Below are 25169 nucleotides of genomic sequence, written 5' to 3' on the forward strand. Positions count from 1 at the left end.
AAAAAGTACTTCTTAGTGTATCTGCTCTTAATTTCACTTGTGCTCAGGCTTTCGTTATTCTCACAGGCCAGCTGTAACGTTACTCAGGAGATATATAAAATGTTTATGTGATCGGATAGTAGATAGCAGACATCACCGATATTCATTCATTCATTCATTAGATTTACTTTACTTTCACTGCACAATCTGCAAAAGCGCCCAAAAACTTGGAGCTGGAGGGAAGACGCTCGATTGGTCTTCTATGTCCGCCTTTTGGAGATATGACCCATTCACAAGAAGCACTGAAAACACCAGTCAATCGCCTTCGTCTCTTCCGTAGTACCCACTATGATTGGCTTGACACGGGAACAATTACACCAATAGTCACTGACTTCCTGTCTCTTTTGCGTTCTCAAAGCCAATCATACTAAGCCATTCTCTTTCCAAAAGCCAATCGTGTCTTAGGGCGGGGCAAAGCTGGGGTTTATATCCAGGTTGTGTACAATCGTGCCTTTCTGGTCCCTAGCTCATCATTGAAGTGCTGCATTTTGTTTTGGAGAATATACTCGACAACCGATAATGTCTGGAAGAGGAAAGACCGGATCAAAGGCCCGCGCCAAGGCAAAGACCCGCAGCTCCCGCGCCGGTCTTCAGTTCCCTGTCGGCCGTGTCCACCGTCTCCTTCGCAAGGGTAACTACGCTGAGAGAGTCGGCGCCGGAGCACCTGTGTATCTGGCCGCCGTCCTGGAGTACCTTACCGCCGAGATCCTGGAGCTTGCTGGTAACGCCGCCAGGGACAACAAAAAGACTCGTATCATCCCCCGACATCTCCAACTGGCTGTGCGTAACGACGAGGAGCTGAACAAACTGCTCGGCGGTGTGACCATCGCCCAGGGTGGTGTCCTGCCCAATATCCAGGCCGTCTTGCTGCCTAAGAAGACCGGCCAGTCCGCACCGAGCTCCGGCAAGGCGGGAAAGAAGGCCTCCTCTCAGTCACAGGAGTATTAGCTTGTTGGCTAATAACTTTCACCCCAAAGGCCCTTTTAAGGGCCACCCACCTCCCGCTGAAAGAGCAACGTTCCTTGTTCATCGCTGTCATGTTACTTTTTGAATTGTTTTTAATTTAATAAACGCTTTTTTTTGTAAAAGAGGCCCTCACTGCTCCTTATTCAGTCAGGCTAACTGAAGCTAAGATACTCGCTAATTTTGTTATGTTAGCCGATGAGTTGCTGCATTTAGCTAACATTTCAACCCTCTTCTAACCTCTACAAGCCGTAGTTTCATTTTCTCATACAGTGGCTTCGTTGTATCACGTCAGGCTGCCTTACAAAAGTGCTGCCATTCAGCAAGTCCTTTACAGGTCCAGGCAGAAATCATGGCCCCCGCTGACCAACATGAACACAGTCTTTGGACCAGTGTCTGCAGCACGCCATGCAGCTTACTGTTCATCTGCTTCTTTCCAGCGTGACTATGCAGCTTTTGTTCAAGCTTTGGCTCAAGTTGTTCAATGTTTCATTAGAATAAAACGTGAACCAACATCGGATGACAATTAGCACATTGCAATTCAAATTCTACTTTAGTTGCTCCTCAGTCAAACATAATAACCCGTGATTCAAATGCTTTCCCACTTAAGTGCCCATAGTCAAAAATATCTTAGTCTAATGCCAAGGAGACAGTAAATACCACCTTCAGAAGGTCATAATGCTCAGTGTTTTTACTTGAAGCTGTTACAGGGAGATATTACAGTCATTTTGGAAACTGGTGCTGTAATATTTTGTCTACTGTATTTACAGCTCCCAAAATGACCATAACACATACAACATGGCCTTCATGAAGATCACAAATTGCATCACCATTGTATGATGCTGCAGCAGTTTTAGTTCACTATGAAACAGACAGCTGAGTGCATGTTGAGGCATAGACCCATTTTTAGTTAGGGCAAGTTGTTTTGAACACCCTCTCTGGGGTCTCACTCATTAAAACACCTGTCTTCAGCTAAAAGTGACCTAAATAGAGCTTTTGTGCATCTGTGTGGGTAAAGCCTGCATAACACACCAACGGTTATTTGAGCTCCAGGTGTTTCCTCATTACACATGAAGAAACAAACAATGGTAGTTTACTAGCATGAGCAAAGTGACATGTGATCGAGTACATGCGGCTGCAGTGCAGAGGGTATACCACTGTGAATTAATAGAACTGAGACACAGGCCATCAGCCTGTAATAGTGTTTGGATTAAGCTCCAGTAGCCCACATCATGTGACTGATCTTTGGTGGTGTCTTAAGACGACCACACCATTTCTACCTTCTTGATAGAAGCTGTAACAGTCAGTCAGCTCTCGTAATGTAGGATGTGAATTAGTGTTGTAATGAGATTTAGGATAAAGTCTGAAAGGGATGTGGTCTAATTATACAAGGATCAGTGCAAATCCCAAAACCTCAGCTGGCCAGTGCTAAAAAACCACAAGCCACATGCCAATAATGCACATTATGTCACATAAAAGAAATTCATGGCTTGCCAGGCAGCTCCGCAGTGCAGTGTCAGACTCCAAACACACTGAAGCATGCTGGAAAAGAGCAATACAACATTGTCCATTGTTGCATTGTATCGTATTCACTGCAGTTTTTCACTGGCTTCTTTAATAGGATAAATATAGTTTGTTTCTGTGACAATTCTAGCATGCATGTTGCAGAAGTGACACCTAATCTTACAAATTAACACGTGTCAGTACAGTCATGATGATGAAGGTGCACTTCACTGACTTTGCCACCAGAGGTCAATTGTTTCACGTCTGCGATGTGTGTGTGACATGTTGACGCGCATGTGTGTTTCCATTTAGTAACAATTACAGACAGCTCACTGAACATATTGTTCCAAGAGATATGCAGCTCATGCACCCTAACCATAACACCAAGAAAAGATTGGTGAAAATGATGGAAATTAAAGACTTACAGTCCCCACGGTGTTATTATGTAAAATAGTAAAATATCTGAAAAACAATCTTGAGGATCCATCAGTCCCTCCAACAGTCAGACCTTATAATTCTAAGTGTGGGATCCAGAAGAGATGTGTTTATTTTGATGTCTGGTGCAGATGACTTATTTTATCATTACATCGCACACATGTGCACCTAAAATCACCCGAAACCTTTCCGTTACAGGAGAAGAACATGCAGATATTTCTGTCTGCTTGGGTTGTTTTATTAGGGGCAAAAGCAGCATGACGCACCGAGATTGAACTGAGCCCAGGACAGGCTGAACCAATTACTTGGGCCTTGACAACGTGTCCAACGCCAACAGCCAGGCTAAAAATTCCATCCTGAGAGGAAAAACCTGAACATCCATTGGCTGTGATAACTATAATTTCCTGATTGGCACTGCGTCAAAGGCTCTAAATTTGCCAGTGTTGCTCTTCTCAGCTGCTTGTGACAAAGCAAACACTGTGATATTCAGTTTTTTTTTTTTTTTTTTTGGTTTACCTCTGCTTTTTCTGCAGCTGTGCAGTGTTTATGTCATTTTATACAGGAAGCAGAGATGTGATGGCACAGAAAGCGTTACCTTGAGGGAAAGTGTGTCTGTGAAATGTCAGTTGTGTTTGTCTCAAAGTGCAAACAAACATTGGCTATCCCAGTCCAATACTTCATATGTTGAAGTCATCTCATCCCGAAGATTCTTTTTCCATATTTTGTTCATTATGGCTTTGAAAAATAATCAACAGCAACAACAACAACTACAAAAAAAAAGATCCAGAGTTAGCTTGGGGATAAGGAAAGGAAAAACTTCTCAGGTTACTACATATGCACTGGATATTGTCTGTACATGTAGGTAAATCTGGAGAACAAATGTGCCTTGTGACAATCACAGAGCACTGAAGGGATACAGAGACACAGATGGGGAAAAGGAATGGTAAGTGGGCAGAGAAAAAGGGCCGGAAAGAGGGGTGGACCAAGCAGAAAGATGTATGTGGGTGCACCGAATGTTTCACTTTGAAACTATCCCAACAGCAGTGACGGACTGAGAGCATATTTCTATTCTGGAAAACTGGGAGACTTTTCTCATCAAGTGTTGGGGAGATGTTTTTAATCTCTGGACTCAATCATTCCACAGACAAGAAGATGTTCCCAGCCAGCTCGGGTAATGAGAAACAAAAAATATTTGCCTGATGGTGTGTGTGTGTGTGTGTGTGTTGCAATGGGAGAAAGAGTAAGTGGGAGAGAACAGGAGATAATGGGGCTATTGTGGCCGTTTACACTCACGGTTTACAGCTTAACATGACCCAGTTATTTCCTACTCACCGTGCACTGTGTGTGAGACAGTTTACATACTTCCATGGTCATTTCTATGATCATTATCATTATATCTTGAATAATACAGAGCAGTCAGAGCAGGTGGAAGTCATCTGGTTTCAGAGAGAGATTAAGAGCCAAACCCAGCCATCTCTGTGAATGGACACTTTTATGTGTGTGTGAGATCAGGCTGCCTCTGGGGCTCACGCGGCCAGTAATGTACTTTGGTGGAATTGCAGGCTGATGAAGTATTTCCCCGACAGGAGCATGAGGTGCACATGTGTCTGAGTGAGTATATTTCTACCTTTAATAATGCTAAAAACCTTCTGATGTGTTGCATTTTTGTGTGATGGGAAATACAGGTAAAATATTCTTCATGATTACAACCAGTTTGCTTGTATCCACTCTTCTTATGTGCATTGTTTTGAACAAGCTATGAGAGACAAGTGGACAGATGTTACAAAGGAAACAGCACATCTGTTTGGTGGGAGACTCAAATGAAAGGTTTGGGGAATATTAGCAGCTTCCGCTTCTTTTTTTTTTATGCGTCCTGGTTCGTCTGGGTTACGCCTTATCAGAGTAGCATTTGGCTGATCACATGATGCGAGCTGGTGCTTTCTGGACGATGTGTTGCTTCAAATGAGAGTTAATTTGTATAGCAGACATTGTTGCAAAAACGAGACACCTTGTTAAACCAGTCTGCACTGTCGATGATGATAATCACTATAACCCACCTGTGAATCAGTCTTTTATCAGTCCTCCATCAGGATCAGGGTCTGTCTGATCCTGAGTGTCTCATGCAGCATTCCTCCCGCAACAAGCTCCGACATTCAGTTTGTTATGTGTAAGGTCGAGGTTAGGACAGAGGTCATGTTTTGGTCTGTCAAACTCAGCGGAAGAATCAGGATTTGTGCACAGCCTGAGAGGAAGTGCTGCCTGGGCTCAGCACCTGAATTCGTACGGAAGCTGAAAGCTATTTCTCATGAGACCGCCACACACTCTTCAGATGCATGAACGTCAGCTGCTTCTTCCTCTCTGACTGTGTCCTGCTCAAGCATTTTATACCTGTCTGCACTTTTGCATTCTTCCACCTGTCTACTGCCATGTCATGTCCAGACATCCTGCGGAGACCTCCTGACATCTGCTCCAGAGGCTGGTTTAGAACAGTGTGTATCCACAGGGCACATGAACCGTTACGTCTGAGCCTTCCACCAGACACATAATTCAAGACCTGGAAGACGTCCTCACACCAGCTGGCACATCTTCCAGTAGTGGTGAACTTTCATCATCCTCCCACAGCGCTCATAACGTGTTTGAAAACTGAGGCATCTTCACAAAAGTTGCATTAAGTCATAGTATTGGCCAACAATCAACATCAGAAGACAAACAGACATTAATACTGATTAATCCATGTGGATCATTTTGCATAATTTAGCTGTCAATTAAGCTGTCCAGACCAATGTGTTTGAACTCCAAGGCAAAATAAAAGCCTGTCTTTAAAGCCCGGATGGTTTTAGCTGATTGAAACATTGCATCACTTCTTTGTCTTTTGACATCTATAAAACTTAATGATAACACTGTTTCACTCCAATGTGATACAACAACACAAAAACTGCAGTTTGCTGAAATGTTCACTCTTGTAAATTAGATATTGGTGTGGACACTCACTGCTTTGTTATCTTGTTTGCTGCAGCTGCAGTGACTACACTCAAAATCACTTGTTAAAGGACACTCAGCAGCTTTTCATCCCCTCAGCTGTATCTTCCACATCATCACCGAGAGGGCGACTGGCTCAGAACATCAACCCTCTCTGCAGGCTTTGCTTCAAGTTCATCTGGTTACTTAGCTGCCTCTGTTTGTTTGTTTTCATTTTCCTTAGTGACTCATCAGCTGCTTCATTTCCTCCATCTCCTCTCTGGCCCCCGACCATGGGAAAAGCCTTGAGAGATCAATAGTGGATTCTTTCTCCCACTCTCCTCCACTCTCTCCATCTCTGACTCCGGGCCAAATTGTTCCTGTGGGACGTCTGAAGAGATGGCTCACATGTGTTCATTCTCTTCCTGTGGAGCGTAGTATTTCTTTATCCCATCATTATGGATGCATCAAGCACAGTGGATGCATTATAATCCACCGTGTTTAGTCATATTCTCATAAACAGTTATTCAACAGTTTTCCAGAGTGGAAATACCCACTTCACAGTTTGTTACATCAGTGGCACAGAGCTGGGATCAGGAAGTTCCACCTTCTACTCCTACACCATGTTTTATTTCCTCCCGGGATCAGACTGCTAACACCTGCTTTACCAATAGACAATTCTGAGGAGACTCGCAGCACTGCAGGGTTTACTTTGCAGCCTCCTCTAATCATCTGGTGTGGTCCATCTGATCTTTCACTCAATGGAAACCCTGTAGGAGTGAGTACATCTCAGGGACTCTCTGAGGAGGATCTGAACTTTTTGAAACTGGAGTTGAAGTTCTTTACTCATAGGGTTTATTTGTCAAGCAAAGAAAAAGGAAGTCAACAAAGATGTCCTTAAGTCAGAAGTAGGAGAAGATTTTGGAGGGCAGGGCAGATGCCGGGTCCCCCTCTGCTGCAATGTAACTCTGCACCGGGATGGGGAGGAGAAGGGGTTGGGAGGAGGGAAACAGCACAAGAGCCCAGTGAGTGAATGAGGAAAAAGCTAGGAGCAAGACATAAACAACAATGTGGACACTGCTCTATGGACTAATAAACTTCAGACAAACTCATGGATGTAGCTGTGGTGTGGACTCTGTGAGGGTAGAGAAATGGTAAGAGCTGCATGTGTCTCAGTGAAGTAAGGAAACTGCTGACCGTGCTTGCCTGACCTGTTGCATTTGTAAACAGTCGTCTGCCTTTTTTTATGCTGTCCTTCCCAAAATAACACGTTTATAAATGTGTTATTTTATTTTATGCATCATCTTAAGTGAACTTTTTTCTGTCTTCCTCTATTTTGTCAGTGTTCACTCTCAGCTGAAATCATTTCTCTTTAAAATTAGCAGCCCAGACTGTGCGGCTGGTGGTGTCTATTTTCAGAAGCTCATGGCAAGTCTGAAGGGCATAACTGCCCCCATAATGACAGGTTACAGTGCAAGGCCCTGCATTTGCGAGCTTTAAAACTATTCTCCGGCCTGGGTGTGTACGTTAAATGACTGAGGCTTGTGGGAGCAGCAGCATGTGTGTGTGTGTGTGTGTCGTGTGTGCGTGTGTGTGTATGTGTGTGTGTGTGTGTGTGTGTGTGTGAGTCAGACAGCAAGAGACGCATTACCCTGCCCACTCTCCTGTCCTGTGTCTGAGTGCGTGGCTCAAAGAGGCCCAGTGTTGACAACCAGTGGGCTGACAGCAGAGGCGTGAGGGGTCCAGTGTCAGTGCTGAACAGAGGGGACGGTCTCTTCTCCGTGTCACCGGGTCCTCTGGGACACACACTGGACGTGATTGTCAGATATGTGTGGTTTCACCCAGTGGCCTTGTCTGGAGTGACATCAGACGCAGATAGAACGCCCTGTTGTCTCAGCCTGGGCTAAACTTGGAGCAGAGCAGCTGTGGATGGTTTTTGGTTATTTTTGCATGAATTTTAAATGATCAGTGATGTCAGGATGGACTGACAAAGAGATCAAGCGTTTCTTTTTGCTGGAACAGTCATGTGTTGGTGTGTGAATGAGCTGATGACCATTTCCTGACGTTCAGAGCAGTGGGCAATCAAAGGGAAATAACAGCACAAATGACAAACGCAGGTCAAATGGTGCTATGAAATGGTTTGATCGGGATGAAAATGATCATATGCTTCTGCTCTCAAAGTCAAACCCAGCTGAACAGCTTTGAGAGATTTTGGGATGTCAGACAGACAGATTTGTCCAATGCCATAAAAACACCAAATGAGGGAATATCTTTTGGAAGGATGATTTTAATCCCTCCAGAAGAGTTCCAGACACTATATGTCAAAAAGCAATGGAGCTCACTGAGGCACTTCACATTGGTTATATCCTTAATTAGCCATTAGAGATCTACTTTGAAACAAGCATCTCAACAGTCAAACATGACATTCAGTGATTTAAGTTTCGTCGATGTTAGACAAAACACATTAGATAACAGGTAGTTGTGTCTATTTTCGGTTTTGCTTGGAATGCTCAGCTGATACCAAATTGTTGCCAGGACAAACAGCTCATGTGGGTGATAGTGAAAGATGTGGAGACCAGCTTTTCGCAGAAAAATATGGTGAGTCATCTGTGCTGCTTATGTGTCTGTGAGTGATTGTTTGAAGTCTTGTCTGGTCCTGGTCCTGTGAGCGTCGATGAGCACACAGCTGGATCTAATCTGCAGCATCTGTCTGCAAACACGGAATGTGTGTGTTTGTGTTTTTAAGATCTGTATGTGAGTCATGGTCTGGAGACGCAGGGATGTGACCCTTGTTGTGCCAGCAACCTGCAGAGCTCATTCACACCTTCTGCAGCATCTCAGAAGTTAAAAGCTCGTTGTCAAATGTGTAAAAATCAGTAATCTCTCCTAGATTGAGGCATAAATCAATGGCAGCTTTCTTGATGGATCGTGTTGTCTCCCTAGTTCTGGAGAGACAATTCCCCAGTATAATGGCTTGGTCACATGGGCTTATAAGTGGGGCAGAAGGTTTCTAAGGAAAGCACTGTTCCCATTGTAGTACAACTGTAGTAGCAGTATTCTCAGCGCTCCCATTCATGCCCTGCTACTCTCCGTCTCTGCATGTGCGCGTTTGCTTCAGGATCTTCATGCGTCGGATAATTCTGACGGTCCAGCCGACATGGAGCGCATGAACAGGAATAAAGTGGAACACGGGCGACAGACGCACCAGGTCTTACAGGTGAGTCATGTCTTACTTCAGGGTCAAGGACCATTTACAGCTGGGATGTTAGATCATATGAAGCTGACTTCAATACTATCACCATCTGCTGTGAGTCAGAGTGTTACTCAACCTAAGTGACTGATTTTTGAAAGGAATTAAGGTCATTTCTATCCCCCGTCTCTCTGATATGAACACTAATTGTTGTATCATTCGTTATTTTTTACAAGCAAGTTTGGCTTTTAATCAAATGCTGAATGAATCATTAAAATCACACCAGCTGCAAACAAACATCTGGATTGTACATGAAGCTATTTTCCAGGATCATGAAATGGTGTAAAGTAATTGTAGCGACTCATATACAGCTGTAGTAAGTTGTTCTGGTCTTGATATTTTCAGAACTAGCCTCTCCATCTCTCCACTTATTTGAGCATTTTAATATTTCTGCTTTGCTGTTTAGCCTTTCATACAGGTGGTTTTAAATTTGATACAAAACTGATTTCACTGAGTGTTCAGACTTTCAGATGTGTTACTCAATGGTATCAGGATCATGTCATGACGTTTTCCATTTGATTTTGTTTTTTGACAGAGCACTCCTTTGGACCTTATTGAGACAGGCAAGTCCCTGAAAGTCCAGGCAGAGCGCCCCCACCTGGTTAGTTTGGGGAGTGGACGCTTGAGCACAGCCATCACCTTGCTGCCACTGCTGGAAGGTGAAGACCTCTGTGTGTGTGTATGTGTGTGTGTGTGTGTGTGTGTGTATTACTCGTTTTGTGGAGACATTAATCTGTTTAGTCACATTGTGATGATTTGTCTTCCGTATGGAGACAAAATGCAAGTCCTCATGATGTAAATCATTAAATTTTAGGTGAAGACTTGCGTTACTAACACCATGTTAAATATGCAGTCCTGTCTTAGCATGCTGCACCACTACTTTTTAAACTGACTATAACTATAAAAAAGACCAGGAGAGTCGACATAAACATAAACCACAGTTTGTAGGAGCCCAGACATCCCTGTGCTGAATATGGAATCTATAATCTACTGTGTCATTGTCAGCAAATATAGATACTTCCTCAAGCACATAATTCAAAATAAGTCAGTTGTTCTTTAATAAGTAAGAGGCACAACTTGTCATGAGTGATGAATTGACAAAAACTGATGACACATTACCTTCTAACCATGTTGTTGTTTCTCATACTGTGCCACAGATGTAATAACACCCTGATCTGTCATTTTCTTGCACCGTTAGGGTGTGACAGTAGCACCACAGAAAGAAAAGAAAATACTATTTGTGTTTGTGTTGGGTGACATTTCTTGCACCCAGACAGCAATATAAATATAACCGATAATGAAATTACAGCACATTAAATAGTACTGTAGATGGTTATATTAATTCCCTCTAACAAGATGCCTTTCATCTGCCAAGCTAAGCACATCTCTTGAGACCGACACCTGTTGTTCAGCATTCAATCACATGCTGACCCCGTTTGTGGCTCCGCCCAAGTGGCCTTGACCTCTGAGATGACATCCGTCACCCCTGGCTTTGAACTGCAACCTAAGAATACCTCACAAAAGTATTCACAGGTCCACATGAATGTCCTGTAACTGACGCTGAGAAAATGTTTTCCCTGTTTTCGCAGGGAGGACCACGCTGGGCAGTGAGGGGACAGATATCCCCCTGCAGGGCCATGGCATCGCAGCTCAGCACTGCTACATTGAAAACAAAGCGGGCAGCATCACCTTGTACCCATGTGGGAACCAGTGCTCTGTAGATGGCCTCCCCATCTCCAAACCCTATCGCCTGACACAAGGTAGCATTGTCACACATTTAAAGGACTGCTGTGGTATGATTGTTGGTGTTACCTGTTAATGCATTTGATATCAGTTAACTTATGTAACTACTGTGATTTTGGCCGCCTTTGTAAAAACTAGGGTGGCCCCTTAACTTTTCATTGACTACCACCATCGGGTTAAAAATGAATAAAATCCCACAACTTTAGCTTATAATTATACACCTGCAAAACTAATGACATTCCCATCAGCCTCAGCTGTGCTTTGTGTTATTTCTAATTAGCAAATGATAGCATGCAGTGTAAGATGTGATCATGGTAAACATTGCAGCTGCTTAACATCAGCATGTCAGCATTGCCATTGTGATTACCATTGTGAGCTGCTAGCATGTTGTTAGTCTTGTAAAATCACACTGATGTACAGTGTTGCTTATTAAAATGATTGCATGCATTGCAGTATTACATCCACATACATAAACTGGGTTCTGCTGAGTATTAAGTACAATGGAGGCAACGTGAACAGTAACACTGTCTCGCTTCACAAGAAGATAACAGTCAAAACAGCCCCATGTCCCTCCAGTAACATGCATACTTGCCATAAAAAAAGGCATAACAGTCCCGCCCCCATCAGTCCCCTCTCCATGGGATCCAAGCCAGCAGCTATACCAGAATGTCATTTGAAGCCGGGTGATCAGCTTGTGTGTGTGTGAGTGTGTGGAGGCAGCAGCTGCTGAACAAGAATACTTCAGGCTTTGCTTCATTCAAAGGACATGCCATGAAATCCTGAATAAAACAACTCAGGAACAGAGGAAACTGCTTCATTTATAAGGAACAGTGCTGCAGCCTCATGGACCTTTGACTTCAGCTTGAAGGATGAAATAAATAATAAACTCCCGGTGGATTATCCATAACTGGAAACAAAACTTCAGCGTGTGAGTCTCAGAGAAAGATACAGGCATTCTTGAAATCCATCGGAAATGCAGGGAAAGGAGAAGGAGTTGATTTCACACACAGGTTAACGTGAGTTAAACTAGTCATCTTATTTATGTCAGTTCAACAGTCTATGTGCTTCCAACGGTTTAGGAATATGAATACGTCACCATCACAAATAGCCAATAGTGGATATGAGGAGCTTGTGTCTGTCACACTTCATGATTCCTGTTCGTTTTCTCATGCTGGACTTCTACTTGCTTTCACGCTTCATTGTCCTTATTTTACTACATATCATGCCGAAATGTGGTTTAAATTTAAGGCATAAATCTCACAGAAAAATCGATCTATACACTCACACCTTCTATTGTTTTGAATATTTAATGCTGTAGATTGTTTGCACACACACAGCACATGTACTGTAAAAACTGCAAAGTGACTGCAGCCATTACGTATTTACTGCATTAGTTAGACATAGAAGGGCTGATTTTGGGTAAGTAGAATCGGTTCAGTGGTTAAAGTGACCGAGAGTTTGTAATGCTGAAATATGAAAACACCCAACGCTGAATCAGCAATAATTTATCCTGGCAGGGTGCATGCTGTGTTTTGGCCAGTCTGCCTTTTTCCGCTTCAACCATCCAGAGGAGGCCCTGCGGATGAAGAGCATGCTGCCTGGAGGACCGAGCACCACGAGACCTCATCCCGCTGGTAAAGACCCTGCTTTGATAACTACACAACACTCCATTGACTGAACAATTCCTGTTTATGCTCATACTCATGCAGTCAATCATGATCGTTTACACAGATGCAGAATAAATGTGTCAGTGACATCTGTGTGTGTGAAGGTTGTACAGTTTCCTCAGCAGCTATTCTGGGCAGAGCAAATGCTTTGGGCTGATAGACATTTAGGCACAGTTGCATTCCGACTACCTTAAAAATCACAAAGTTGCATAAGTTCCCGCCAACGCTGAACAAGGATTGTGCATCTGTTGCAGTCGCCTCTGGGAAGGATGACATATTATGATCAAGCTGTACATGGTGTTTGTGACATGATAGTTGTGCAGACTATCCATGTTTTAGGGTTTAGTTACTGAGATGACATGCAGTAAACATGATCAAAGAGAACTGTAAACACTTGCATCAGTTAGAGATTATCAGGTAAAACTCAGAACTGACTGATCATTAAACTGACTTTTCCAAGTCAGAAGTGTGTATTTGTATTTGTTTTGTGCTTCTCTGAGTTTATCAGTTCTTGATTTTTACATCTCCAGCACAGTTTGTCTTGACTGAAATATTAGTCATTATCCTCGACTGGATGCAGAAATAGCTTGCTCAGGACTAATTATCTGTGGCCTACATTGTGATCTAGTTCATTTAAATTTGATTTGTGGTTTTTGCTCAAGGTGTGACCCCATTGTGGCACAAGATTATTGTAATCTTTCTTTTTATGGCTACATTCAGATGATGTTAGATTATTCTGGCCCGTTGCCTGCTGTGACTGCGGTCGTGTGCTGTCGATGATATTTAGAGTCCATTCTCCTCTGACCTTACTGGTTTGGCTGTCAGTGCCTTAACAGTACAGTAAGAGCCACCACACCCTGCCCAGCATGCAGGGCCCACTCTTTCCTGACCAGGCCCTGATTTCATCAGCTCTGAATGAGGCACGCGACTGCGGCTTTTATATTTAGCAGCTCCAGATCCCCGTAGGATTACAACACAACTGAGGAGCACAACATCCCTCATACAGGAGAACATGGGCCCCGAGACATTTATCACTATTTAAAGTGAGCTAAAGAGACACTGTGCGAATGTGTGTGCAACGTATGTGCATTTTTCCTTTTATGGTTTACCCCCCTTGTCCTACAGCACTGACCGGAGGTGTGGTGGATGTCAATGCAATGATGACACAGGATAAATCCCTCCCACTGTGTTTGTTTATGTGTTTTTGCAACTGTCTGCTTGAGTGTCTACTTCCTTCATTCAACAGGAATGCTCATGCACAAGTGTTTCTGTCTCTCTTCGCAGACTCCCACAGTGTCCTGAATGGGAGCCATCAGTCCTTTTCCAGCAACGGCAACTCCAAAACCAACAACGCAGCAAAGAACCTCCAGGACTCTTCGGTGCTGAAGGTCTCATCAGCATCAGGATCTGTTAAACAGCTTACTCAACAGCCCTCTCCACCAAACATGCTCAATGGGAGAAACAGCTCCATGAAAGAGGACTCCATTTATGAAAACAGCAGCAGCTTTCTGGTCCAGAACCTCGGCAACAAAACCCCTCCAGTACCTGCCAGGTCCGCTCAAACCAACAACGCTCCTGTCCCTCATCCAAGGACCTCACTCTCTGTGGCCTCAAGCAGGACTGGTGGTGGTCAGAGGGCTCAGGAGAGCCCAAAGCTTCTTAGGAATGTGAGAGCAGAGGCCACATCCAGCCTCACTCCCCCGAGCAGGGGGTCAGGACAGGCCACAGAAAACTCCAGCCTGAGTCACAAACCATCCCCCGCCAAAATTTCCCCAACAGCTCCGTCCAGCCCTCGAGTTAGAGGTTCCACCCTCCAGAAGAGATCCCCCAGTCCAAGGAGAGATCAGCACCTGTCTCATGTTGACGTCTCTCAAAGGCTTAGGACTCCAGAGCCGCCAGGGTCCACCAGCCGAAGAGAACTTCCTCCTCTCAGCCCTCACATGTCCCACAGAGGGACTGCAGGATCGCAGGGCTTCACTGCTAAACCCGTCCCTGAGAGCCCCCAGGGCCCCCGCAAACACACAGCCCCTTCAAAAGCAGAAGCCATGAGGGCACTGTACGCCCAGAGTCCGTCATCACTCTCCGGGCTAGAGAAGGAGCCCGGAGGCAGGCAGTTAAGGTCCAGCCCAGGCAGTGCCATCATGTCAGGCCTGGGTTCTCTGTCCGGTTCGTCTCCTCTTACAAGCCCTCATAGCCAAAGAAAGACCCCCTGCATGACTGTGACAGGATCTTCCAACAAGGAACAGAGTTCTATAAAACCGTACACCCGGGAACGCAAAAACAGCATCTCTGAGATCAGTGACAATGAGGACGAGTTGCTGGAATACCACCGCTGGCAGAGAGAGGAGAGGCTGCGTGAGCAGGAAATGGAGAAACTGGTAAGTGATCAGCACTTAAGATATGACTTCACACCAGATATGAGAGGAGACAATCATCTCAGTGTGGAAGTCCTAGTCCCCGTCCTAATGTGAACACTGATGTGAATTTTGCTCAGGAAGTCATAAAGAAAACATTTGCTGTCCTCTATGACTGTTTGTTTAGTCCATGTCCTGTGTATGCGTGGAATTTGTATATACTTTAAATCTGCAGTTATCAATTTTTGGCCAGTTTGGCGAAAAACGTCCAAACAAACTGACAGGTGTAGAGCCACAGCTGTATCTCGGTGTACAAACTGTTTGTGAAAAACATCTTTTTAAACATCCTACCGACACAGAGCAACATCAGGATTCATTTAGAGTCGTGTTTCTGGTGACCTGACGAGTATAAGTCCAGTGTTTACTCTATTTTTAGCTGTGCTTTGATCTCCACCAACCTCTGGAAAAATATCTCTAAATTTACACTGCTAAATACGATCATGCTCGACCACCGCTTGATCGTGGAACACAGGGGACACAGCGAACCTGGTTTTATCTGAAGATAAAAAAAAACCCTGCCTCCCAGCGCCTATAAAACTCACTAATTAACTTGCATATTTAAGCCTTCATGCTAAGATAATGCATGCCATAGAATATATGGTGTTTTTAACCCGGTCACACTTAGCTAATTGTCTCCTCTAGTTTCAGATTTAAGTGTAAATTTTGTCATTTTTGCACAGATTTAACAAGTTCTAGAGGTGCTGGTAGACAATTTTCTTTAGCTTTGGACAGGGTCAGGCCAACTGTTTCACCCAGCTTATGTCTTCATGCTAAACTAACATAACTGTCTCCTGGCTGTAGCATCATATTTAAGATATCAGAGTGATATTAAACTCCCTGAAACAAAGTAAATATAAGTATTTTCCAAATTCTCTTCCTTTCTCTATTCATTTAATCTAAAACACATTGATTAATGCACATTTAAGTGTTTCTTTAAGCTTAAGTTATTTGTGTAAGTAGCTTGTCGGTTAGATTGGAAGACAATGTGAAAAGGTATCTTTTGCCTTCACCGTACAGCATTAAAAAAACACGGGACAAGTGATGAGGACAAACACTGCAGGGCCAACAAACCCTATGATTTTAAAGGACATGAATACAGTTGAGTGGAGAAGGCGCTGACACTGCGGGCATGGCAGACACCATGTCTGCATTCAGATATCTTGTCTAAATCTCCTGGCACACAGCCTCGAGCTCATCTCCCCAGAGCATTACTGGCATCGTCAGGCCATGTGGCCCGAGAAACACGGGGTCAACATTCTTCCACAGGTCTTAAGGTCCAGAGCGGAGGGCGCGGCTGGTTATTGCTCAACACTGTATTTATCAAACGGGCTTTTACTTTCAAAGCTGCCCCTGCTGGACCGAAGGCTCTTTCTTATTTGTGCCCACACCATAGATCACAGACTGCATACTTGTTAGCCATCCTCAGTCCACACCCACAAGCCCCCAACACCATTTTTCGGCCCCCACCCCAGCCTGTCTATGACAGCTGAAGGGATGGTAGGGGGAGAAGGGGTTGGGGTAATTTCCAGCAATCCATGCCCACAGACTATTTCAGGAACCAAAGGGTTTCTAGTAACAAATAAGAGAGTTACTGTCATGCATCTGAGTTGGACTGATTGGAATAATGATAATAATCCAGTAAGATATGTCCATACACAGGGCACAGACACATGCTGAATGATCACTATGTGAAGAAGTTCCTTGATGGTACATTAAACAGTCAATGGCCAAGCTCTTAAAAGCTACACATGCAACTTAATCCCATGGTCTTAAAAGCATAGGCCTTTCAGGCCTTTACTATGCAGATGTTAACTTGTTCCCACAGGACACTGACATTTGAGAACAAGATAAAAAAGTATATCACCTTTCAGGACTTATGGGGTACTGCACAAATGAGATACTAGACTGTATTCATTCATGGGCATTAGAGGATCTGGCAGTGATGTTAACTTCTGTTACGTTTGGGCAGGATTTGGACTCACTAGCAGGGAGAGGGAGCAAGGGTAAAATGTGAATTTATTTGAATGGACAATGAGCGGAGACTCCAGGTATGCAGGAAACTAGTGGCTGGGAAGTCCTGAGAACAGCAGGTGAGGCACGAGGTACTGAGGTCGAGAGCAGTTCAGAGATACGCTGGAGTGCACAGAGCTCAGGTGGCGTGAGTAGTTGCATAGAGGGCACGTGGTGATGGAGGCACAGGTGACACTAGAAGCGCGAGAGAAACTAGAGATTGGTGCAGGAGAACTCACCGTGCAAAAAGGAAAAAGACACAGGAGATCAGGCATCGGTGATTCACACAAAACAAAAACTAAATATTCACTTCAACTCACAGGTAGCTCTGATAAACAGCCAACAACACCACTAAGCAGCAGAAACAATCTGGCCTCGAGTCCTCTGCAGTCCACAGTCTTTATGCTGTGAGTGATTATGATGAGTCCCAGCTGTGTTGGAGTCAGCTCCCAGCCACCTGCTGAACCACGCCCAGCCTCTGTTTCCAAAAAAGGACACACAGGAAACAAAGGCACACCACTCCACAGCACACAAGGAAAGAACTGAATTTCCCAAACCACCACATCCTCATCTCACATCTAGCAAGAGAGTGAATAAATGTGTTTCCCAAAATCCAGAACTCTTCTTCTGAGAGGGGTTCTGTATTAACTGGCGTCATATCACAGCACCTCTAAACTTCATGTTATGTCTGTTGCAGTTGTGCTTAAATGGCGCATATTCCCCACATAAGATACATTTAATGGCAAACCGGGTGACATGTGGTGACCTATGCTAGGGTCCCTGAGGTTCTTGACTTGTTAGTACTGCGCCTTGACAGAAGCTCACAACAGTGGTAAACTGTAGACGTATATATGAGAAAGACAAAGGCAGGATATCCTGTCACTGAAATGAATGCTCTACATTTGGCACACTGCTCTCTTGGCACAGTTGGCACAGCTATGCAGGTTTTTTTTTTTAAAAAAATCTCACTTTACTGAACCCAACCTACATACATGGATATTTCTGCACTTTAAAAGCCCATGCTGCACTTTATCTCTTGGCAAAAGTAAAGGGCATAGCAAGGGAGGAAGAGATTTAATAGAAAAGTTAAATTTAGCATCAATTCCACCAGGAAAAGGCCAAATTGCTGGTTTGAAGCAGAGTCCAAATATTTCTATTTTTGAAGGGGTTCTGGTTAATTTAGAGGATTTCTATGGTGATACATGAAGCAAACATTGTAATTGCAATCAAACTGCAGCATTTCAGTAATAAAAGGATAGAGGAGATTATTCCAGTGTTACACTAGTTAAAGCAAAAGTTCAGAATTGTAGGAAATAGACTTATTCACGTTCTTGCAAACAGTTAGATGAGAAGGTCAATGCCAGTCTCATAACTGTTACAAAATCCACCTGATATAACACACCATAACATGATATAATGTGTAAATTAGTGAGCTTTAGATGTGCTGGTAAGCAGATTTTGTTGCCTTTGGACAGAGCCGGGCTAGTAGTTTCTCTCTGTTTCCAGTTTTTGTGGACCTTCTCATCTAACTGCCACCAAGAAAGCAAGTTGAACTTTTGCTTCAAGCTGCTATAATCTGTTATTGGGTTAATTTATCTTTTCAGTCTTTACGTCCATGTTTTACTGAAACTGCCAGTTTAAAGCTGTTAAGTTCAGTCAAATATGGTTTCACATAATGCTCTCCTGATTTTCATCATGAAATGAACTAAACAGCATAAACAACTGTCCAAGGTATAAATCTTGTAGTTAAAGTCAATGCTCATGACAGACTCGGTGTGGGAACAGCCTGAATAATTTAAATGCCAGACAAAAGTGGGCTGGTGGTTGTGGAAGCAACAATACTGTAGCAAGAAGCAGGCACAATTGTTTCTAGTCTTGCCAGGTTTCTAATTATTGCGTGTTATTTTGGTAGATTAAAGCAAGCATCCCATTGTTTGGAGTGATGAGACACAGCAGGCCAGCCACAAACTACAACCATGTGGCATCTCACACAAATACATAACACAATGAAGGAAAATTAAAGAAGAATCTGAAATAGAGCAACACTGAAAGCCTCTCTGATCAGAAAGCAAAAAGCAGATGACAACTGGTGAGGTGTAATCTGAGAAACCAAAACTCACTCTTACAGTTACAACAGATTCTGTCTTCATAAACAACTGTAGCTCTGACAGGTTTTACTATGAACCCCCCTCCTGAGACCCAAACTACACCAGCTTTGGCCCTCCTGCTATCAGGTTACAGTTGTCCCGTGCCAGAAGCTGAGGGACAGCTGCCTAAATGGGACAATGTCACACAAGGACACTTGAATCTGATCTGCCATACGATCTATAATGTAGGACGACGTGCTTACGTCTCACATCTCTCCTATAGGAGCGACAGAGGCTGGAGACCATCCTCAATCTGTGCGCAGAGTATAATCACGAGGACAGCGCTGTGGAGCTGGCTGAGGTGGTGAGGAGCGGGCTGCTGGGGGGCGCCACGGGAACCTGCTCCAACACAGGAGGGGGGATGTCCCTTCAGGGAGAAGACAGAGCCCAGAGGGGGAGAGAGAACGATGAGGAAGCCCAGAGAGAGGAGTCCAGCAGCACAGAGAGCACACATCAAGAGGTAATCCACACATTCATGCAGGCATGCACGCGTGGAGAGAAAGTCAGATCTTAGTATTTGTGATTCCCTCTAATTGGGAACCTTATTAGAACATTTTATATATATATATATAAATCTGCCCTCAGTGTGAGGAGCTGTTAGCCGGTCAGGAGCAGGTCCACATGGAAGAGGAGAGGAACAGGATCTTGGCCAGGGTTGATGACTTGAAGCACAGAGTCAGCGAACTCGAGCAGCAGCTACAAGAGACCAAACAGGAGGTCCACATACACACACACACACACTAGCAGACACACTGTTGACAGCGGTTTAACTTGCACACTCTTTCTGTTTCACCCTCCAGTATTTATTCAGCTTGACAGCACTTGTTGGTCTGCAGGATTCTGACTCCATATTTGCCTCTAGGTGGAGATGGAGCAGGCCCTGCTGCAGGCAGAGAGGCAGGCAGAGCAGGAGCAGGTGGAGGCTGAAACTGAAATCATCTCTCAGCTGCAGCTCAAACTCAGCCAGCTGGACAAGGCCACCCAGAAAGAGAAGGACAAGGTGGGCAGCCAGCACAGAACAATGTGATGCAGAAAATACTGTCAGTTTGCTCAAAGCCACTGCACGTGAACTTTGGACATGCTCTTGTGTCTGAATAAAAACTCCTTCTCGAATGTGCAGTCTGGATAAACAGTATCTATAGACCCTCAACTGACTTGCACTGCTTACTTCTGTCCTAAAACACAAAGCACGAACTGTCTTCTCTCTGAGATGTCCATCAGTTCTTGTGTTACAAAGGCAACTTTTAGCTGGATGTGACCATCACTAAAATGTTGATTCAAATATTCAGATATGCTATGCACCTTTTGATTTTTCTCCCAGCTGTGTGAAGCAACCCATAACTCTCCTGCCAACCTAACCTCAGCTTCAATCCTCTAACATTTTAACTGCCTCGGCCTGGTAGCTTTAAAGCTTGCTTGCATGATTTGAGTTGTCTGTGATTTTTTTTTTGTTTCTCCCTGGGGTGGTGTGTGTGTGTGTGTGTTTGTGTGTGCGTGTGTGTATGTGCATGAATGCGGACCCAATTGTGCGTGTGTGTTTCTATGTGTTTTTAGGGGAGGGCTAATGTGTCGGCTGAGCGGAAGGTCCTGGAAAAGCAGAGGAATGAGTACAATGAGCTGAAGAGGCAGTTTGATAAGTGCCCCTTGTCTCTAAGGGAACAGTTACAGGAGCAGCTCAGCAGGGTCAGTGTTCTCACGCAGCCCACTGGCTGGCAACAGTGAGTTATAATATACCAAATACCACAGTTCTGTATGATCTGCACAGAAACGGCCACAGACGTAACACTGACTCTGTTTTGAAGCACTCGGAGCTACTCATTGATCTGCAGACTGTGCATTTCCTGTTTTTCTGCTGTCACCCTTCATTATCTAAACATGTAAGGTTTATTATATCAGTGCCATTTGTAAGTGTGACTAAGCGGTGAGCAATGCTTCTGCTGCTCCAGCAGCAATTTTTTTAAACTGCTGCTTAATCTCTGCTGTTCCCTCATTCTGGATGCTTGAAACGTCAAATGCAATAAGTAATAATGGATAATGTCATTAACAGCTTTGCTCTAAAAGTTTGCATGCCTTTTACCATGAATGATTCAAGTCACACGCACACACTTAATGTTTATAGGCAGAGCACTGGTAGATTTGATGGTATGGCATTTTGGTTATTCATCGCCGACATTAAAGGATAAGGCTCGTGTTTTGTCTGTTTTTCTTATTGTGAACGAACTCCATGAAAACATCAAAATCAAGAATTAGTGCATCCATCTCTGACTACTTTCCGACTTCTCCAGCCTGTCTGTGGAACCACCAGTTGCTACAGAAGAAGTTAAGCGGACTGCAATTGTGTGGTTTCATTTTTTAAAAAGTCTGAAGAACTTTCTAAAACAACTCAACACTGGCTTTTAGGAAACGTTACTGAGTAAACATGTATTTGTTGGGAACTATTTTCATCCGAACATTAATACATGCTGGGGTGTATTTACCATAGCAGGATGGTAAATGAACAACAGTGTGTTCATGAGGAAGGGAACATGTCACCTGTGCAGGCATAAGATAAGAATCACTGTTGGTTTTGGTCTTTTCGTGGGATTTTTTAATAATAAGAAAAATCCAGAATAATGCCAACTTTATCCTTTAATACCTCTTGTTTGCTCGAGTTCAAACAGTGTGAATAACCTGCATGTATGTCCATGTTTGGACAGAAAGCTGAAGCTCTGGAAGTTGGGACCAAGCAGTTTGAGGAGCTGGAGTTCTGCCAGCTGGAGGAGGAGAGCAGTCTGGAGGAGAAGAAGGACACTCAGAGCTTGCAGCTTCTCCAAGAGCGAGCCGACTATCACTCCAGCGTGGCCCACAGGAAGGTGGGGACACGTGCGCTGCAGAAAATATACATGTGTGTTTATAGTGAGATTATTTGTGAGCGTGACATCTAGAAACTGGACACATTGGCAGGATAAGATGGGTGCTCTGGAGGCTCAGGTGAAGCAGCTGGGGTTACAGGCAGCTCGAGACTGTGAGAGGATGGCTAAAGACAGGACACTGACTCTGCAGCTGTTACACAAGGTTAGCCTCTCACATAACTGCCTCTACAGGAGGCGTGTATTAATTTCATAATAGTGATCCATGGCATGCTCTTAGTACAACCGTGTCCAATCTGGTTGTGCCTTTCAGGAGCAGGACAGGTTGTGTGCCCTGGAGAAGAGGTACCACATCTTGACAGGAGGGAGAAACTTCCCAAAGGCCAACAGCAACATGAAAGAGGTGAGCAGGGACACATGAGCAGGCATGTTATCACAACTGGAGGAGAGGTATTGCAAAAAAAAACAAAAAAAAAAACAATACCCCTTTCCTTCCAAGTGGATTTCTTTTAACTTAGTTGAACTTCTCAAACAGGAGCTTCTTCACATCAGCGAGCCTGACCTTGTTTATGTGGACGGACCTCCTCATAGCCCCTGTCCCTCCTCTGCTTCCTTCTCCTCCTCTCACATCCCCTCCCCTGAACTCTGTCCTGTTAGACTACAAGAGGTAAATCTCAGCAAAATCCTCTTTGTGACGAAACCTAACGAAGCCTGTGCTGCAGTGTCTCCAACAGATAAAAACAGGCATGGTGGTGTGTTAGCGAATACTGACAAACAACAGCAACAACAGCTTGCAGTGTGTATGTTGGTCGGTCAAGTTCATGCCTTTATTTGTATTTGCAGTGTATGGTTATACTACCTAGAACGATTTGAGGAGAATTGTTCATAAGATAGATGATGCTAAATAATGCTGTGAGTGTGATGCCCACATGTTTGCTTTGTGCATCCTTGCATGACTTTTCTTAGTCTCTTCAGCCTCCTTATCCCTGTGTTTTGGCTGTTGATGCAGGAGTACCTCAGGCTCTCTGATGTCTATAAGATGTATGGAAATGCTTCTGTGCAGCCTCGCTCTTCTTCTCCTGCTGCTCTCCACTGCCTCTCCCTCACTGTAGCTCCAGCCCTGCCCTGTGAGGTACACACCCTGCCTGCTCTCTGCCATACTCTCCCACATGTTTCTCTGACATCTTCCTAACACTCTTTTCCGCGTTCTTCTCTCTCCCTGTTCTGTAAACATATGTGCGTGTCTTGTTTCTGTGTGTGTCTGTGTGAAGGAGTACATCACAGTCAGTCAGTTAAGCCACATCTTTGGGATGCACAGAGTTGATCCCTCCTCTTCCTCCTCTGTTCCATCATTCCAACTTGCCTCCTCTGAATCCTCCTTCTCCTGCCACTCAACTGCATGTGGTCCTTCCTCCTTTCTCTCTGCACAGGTTTGTTATTCTTTCCCATTTTGGTACCTGATGACACCGTCATCCAAAGCAGCTACCACAGCTCGATATTGCTACGAGAATGTTGATCTTTCCTGTACCTGCTTGATGTTCTGTCACTGATGCTTTACTGCCCCCACATCTCCTTTGGCTGGATGCTTTTCATCACCTCAGAGCCAGCCTGAGCTGAGCAGGAACGCAATGTGTCCTATTAACCTTGAACGCTGGTACCAGGACATCATGGCTGCTGGAGAGCCTCAGTCATGTCCTCCACCACTGCCTGCAAAGTCTTTTTCCACACGCAGACAGGGGCAGGTAAATTCTCCACTCTTTCTCACTCGCTGCTTTATCCTCTCCTGGTTGTTAAAGTGTGTTCAATTCAGTGTTTTGGTAAAGGGAGCTAACAGCAGTCTAGATCCATTGCCATCACACCATCTAGAACCACTGAATCCAGATGACTGTCTCACAGGTCACTCAGCCATCCATATTCTTATGACTAGGAGGCCCTCTAGTGGACAAAACAGGACAATGTCGTCTGAAACTTTTCCGGCTGCCAAACATTTGTAATAAGGCAGACATAAGAGGCTTAATAAGGAACTTTGCTACCATTTCTCATTTAGAAATGCTGATGTTAGTCTAATCTCCAGTTGGGTACTTGACGTTGTACCTAACTTAGATGAAAAAAACATAAGGCTCATTAGTGCTGAGATACAATGCTTCCATGACATCCATGATCATTTCTATTAATCTGACATCCAGATGGCAGAACAGGAGAAAAACTAAATGTCATAGCTAACAGAAATATAGCTTATTCTTTTTGAGACGATGTCAAGGACACTGTAATCCAGTTCATTTGTTTAGATGGGTTCCTTTTCAGAATTCAGACTTTATGTGGCCCAGATGCAGAGGAGGAACAAGAACTCAGATCTTTTACTCAAATAAAAAAAGTATATAAATCTCTGTCCACTATTAGCATGAAAATATACCAGTAAAGATCCAGTACATTTTACAATATGCAGAATGGCCCATTTCGGAATAATGTATATTACATTATTCCGAAATGGGCTGGTAAAGGTGGGCCTAAATTCAGCCACTTTATTTTGTGAATTTCTCCTCTGGATCAATGACATCATTTATTTTCTTATCCTATGATAATACATCATCATTTATTTGTTGATTGTATTTCACATTAATAGTCTGAGTCTGCAAAGCAACGAAAGTTATCAAATCAGTTTAGTGGAGTAAAAAAAAAACTTTGTACTTTTGTTATTAAGGCCCGTACGATATTTGCTACTTCAGAAAGTACAAAGTACAGTGCTTGAGAAAATACAAGTTAAAGTTAAGAGGTAAGTCTCAATTAGTTTAAATCTTCCAGATTAAGAAGACAATGTACAAGCTTTATTATCTTTTAAATGTTTTTGGAGCAAAAGCACATCTACGTCCTCCTCAAATGTGAAAAATGATGAACTGATCTGTCTTGTTTCTCCCAGCTATTGAAGTCCAAATCCGATGGCGAGGTTGGACAGGCAGCATCATGCGTGGCTGCAGCCCTGCCACACTCCAGTGGTGCCGCTTTGGAGACAAATGCATCCGCCAGGGTGAGCATGTCAACTTAACACATGGAAAGAGTAAAAAACAAATCTTATCAGTGGTTAAATGTGTGATGCTGTCTCTGTGCTTTACAGGGGTTACAGTTAGTGCTGAGAGAGATGTCCAACCCATTAGACATGGAGTCCAGGAGGCAGCAGGCTCTGCACAACAAAG

At 44.0% G+C, this 25169-nt stretch overlaps 2 protein-coding genes across 5 annotated transcripts in view; both read left to right on the forward strand.

Moving 5' to 3' along the window:
* Positions 1 to 468: 468 nt before the first annotated feature.
* Positions 469 to 1130, forward strand: h2ax (H2A.X variant histone). The gene has a single exon (XM_076750493.1). The coding sequence runs from the start codon at positions 559 to 561 to the stop codon at positions 985 to 987; it is 429 nt and encodes a 142-aa protein (XP_076606608.1). The 5' UTR covers positions 469 to 558; the 3' UTR covers positions 988 to 1130.
* Positions 1131 to 3993: 2863 nt separating this feature from the next.
* Positions 3994 to 25169, forward strand: part of phldb1a (pleckstrin homology-like domain, family B, member 1a) — a 30265-nt gene continuing 9089 nt past the window's right edge. Inside the window, exons 1-18 of one of the 4 annotated variants that reach the window (XM_076751210.1) lie at positions 3994 to 4111; positions 9017 to 9115; positions 9684 to 9807; positions 10738 to 10908; positions 12409 to 12525; positions 13843 to 14936; positions 19353 to 19589; positions 19715 to 19846; positions 19992 to 20129; positions 20684 to 20812; positions 21826 to 21981; positions 22073 to 22183; positions 22292 to 22381; positions 22988 to 23110; positions 23250 to 23408; positions 23580 to 23720; positions 24896 to 25003; positions 25091 to 25169. In XM_076751210.1, coding sequence (XP_076607325.1) covers positions 9056 to 9115; positions 9684 to 9807; positions 10738 to 10908; positions 12409 to 12525; positions 13843 to 14936; positions 19353 to 19589; positions 19715 to 19846; positions 19992 to 20129; positions 20684 to 20812; positions 21826 to 21981; positions 22073 to 22183; positions 22292 to 22381; positions 22988 to 23110; positions 23250 to 23408; positions 23580 to 23720; positions 24896 to 25003; positions 25091 to 25169 — 3169 coding nt within the window. In that variant the 5' untranslated portion in view covers positions 3994 to 4111; positions 9017 to 9055. Of the gene's footprint in view, positions 4112 to 6936; positions 7053 to 9016; positions 9116 to 9683; positions 9808 to 10737; positions 10909 to 12408; positions 12526 to 13842; positions 14937 to 19352; positions 19590 to 19714; positions 19847 to 19991; positions 20130 to 20683; positions 20813 to 21825; positions 21982 to 22072; positions 22184 to 22291; positions 22382 to 22987; positions 23111 to 23249; positions 23409 to 23579; positions 23721 to 24895; positions 25004 to 25090 lie in introns of those variants that run through there. The other 3 variants (XM_076751209.1, XM_076751211.1, XM_076751212.1) reach the window with 3 other exon arrangements.

Source organism: Chaetodon auriga, chromosome 15, assembly GCF_051107435.1.
Source record: "Chaetodon auriga isolate fChaAug3 chromosome 15, fChaAug3.hap1, whole genome shotgun sequence".
NCBI lineage: Eukaryota > Metazoa > Chordata > Actinopteri > Chaetodontiformes > Chaetodontidae > Chaetodon > Chaetodon auriga.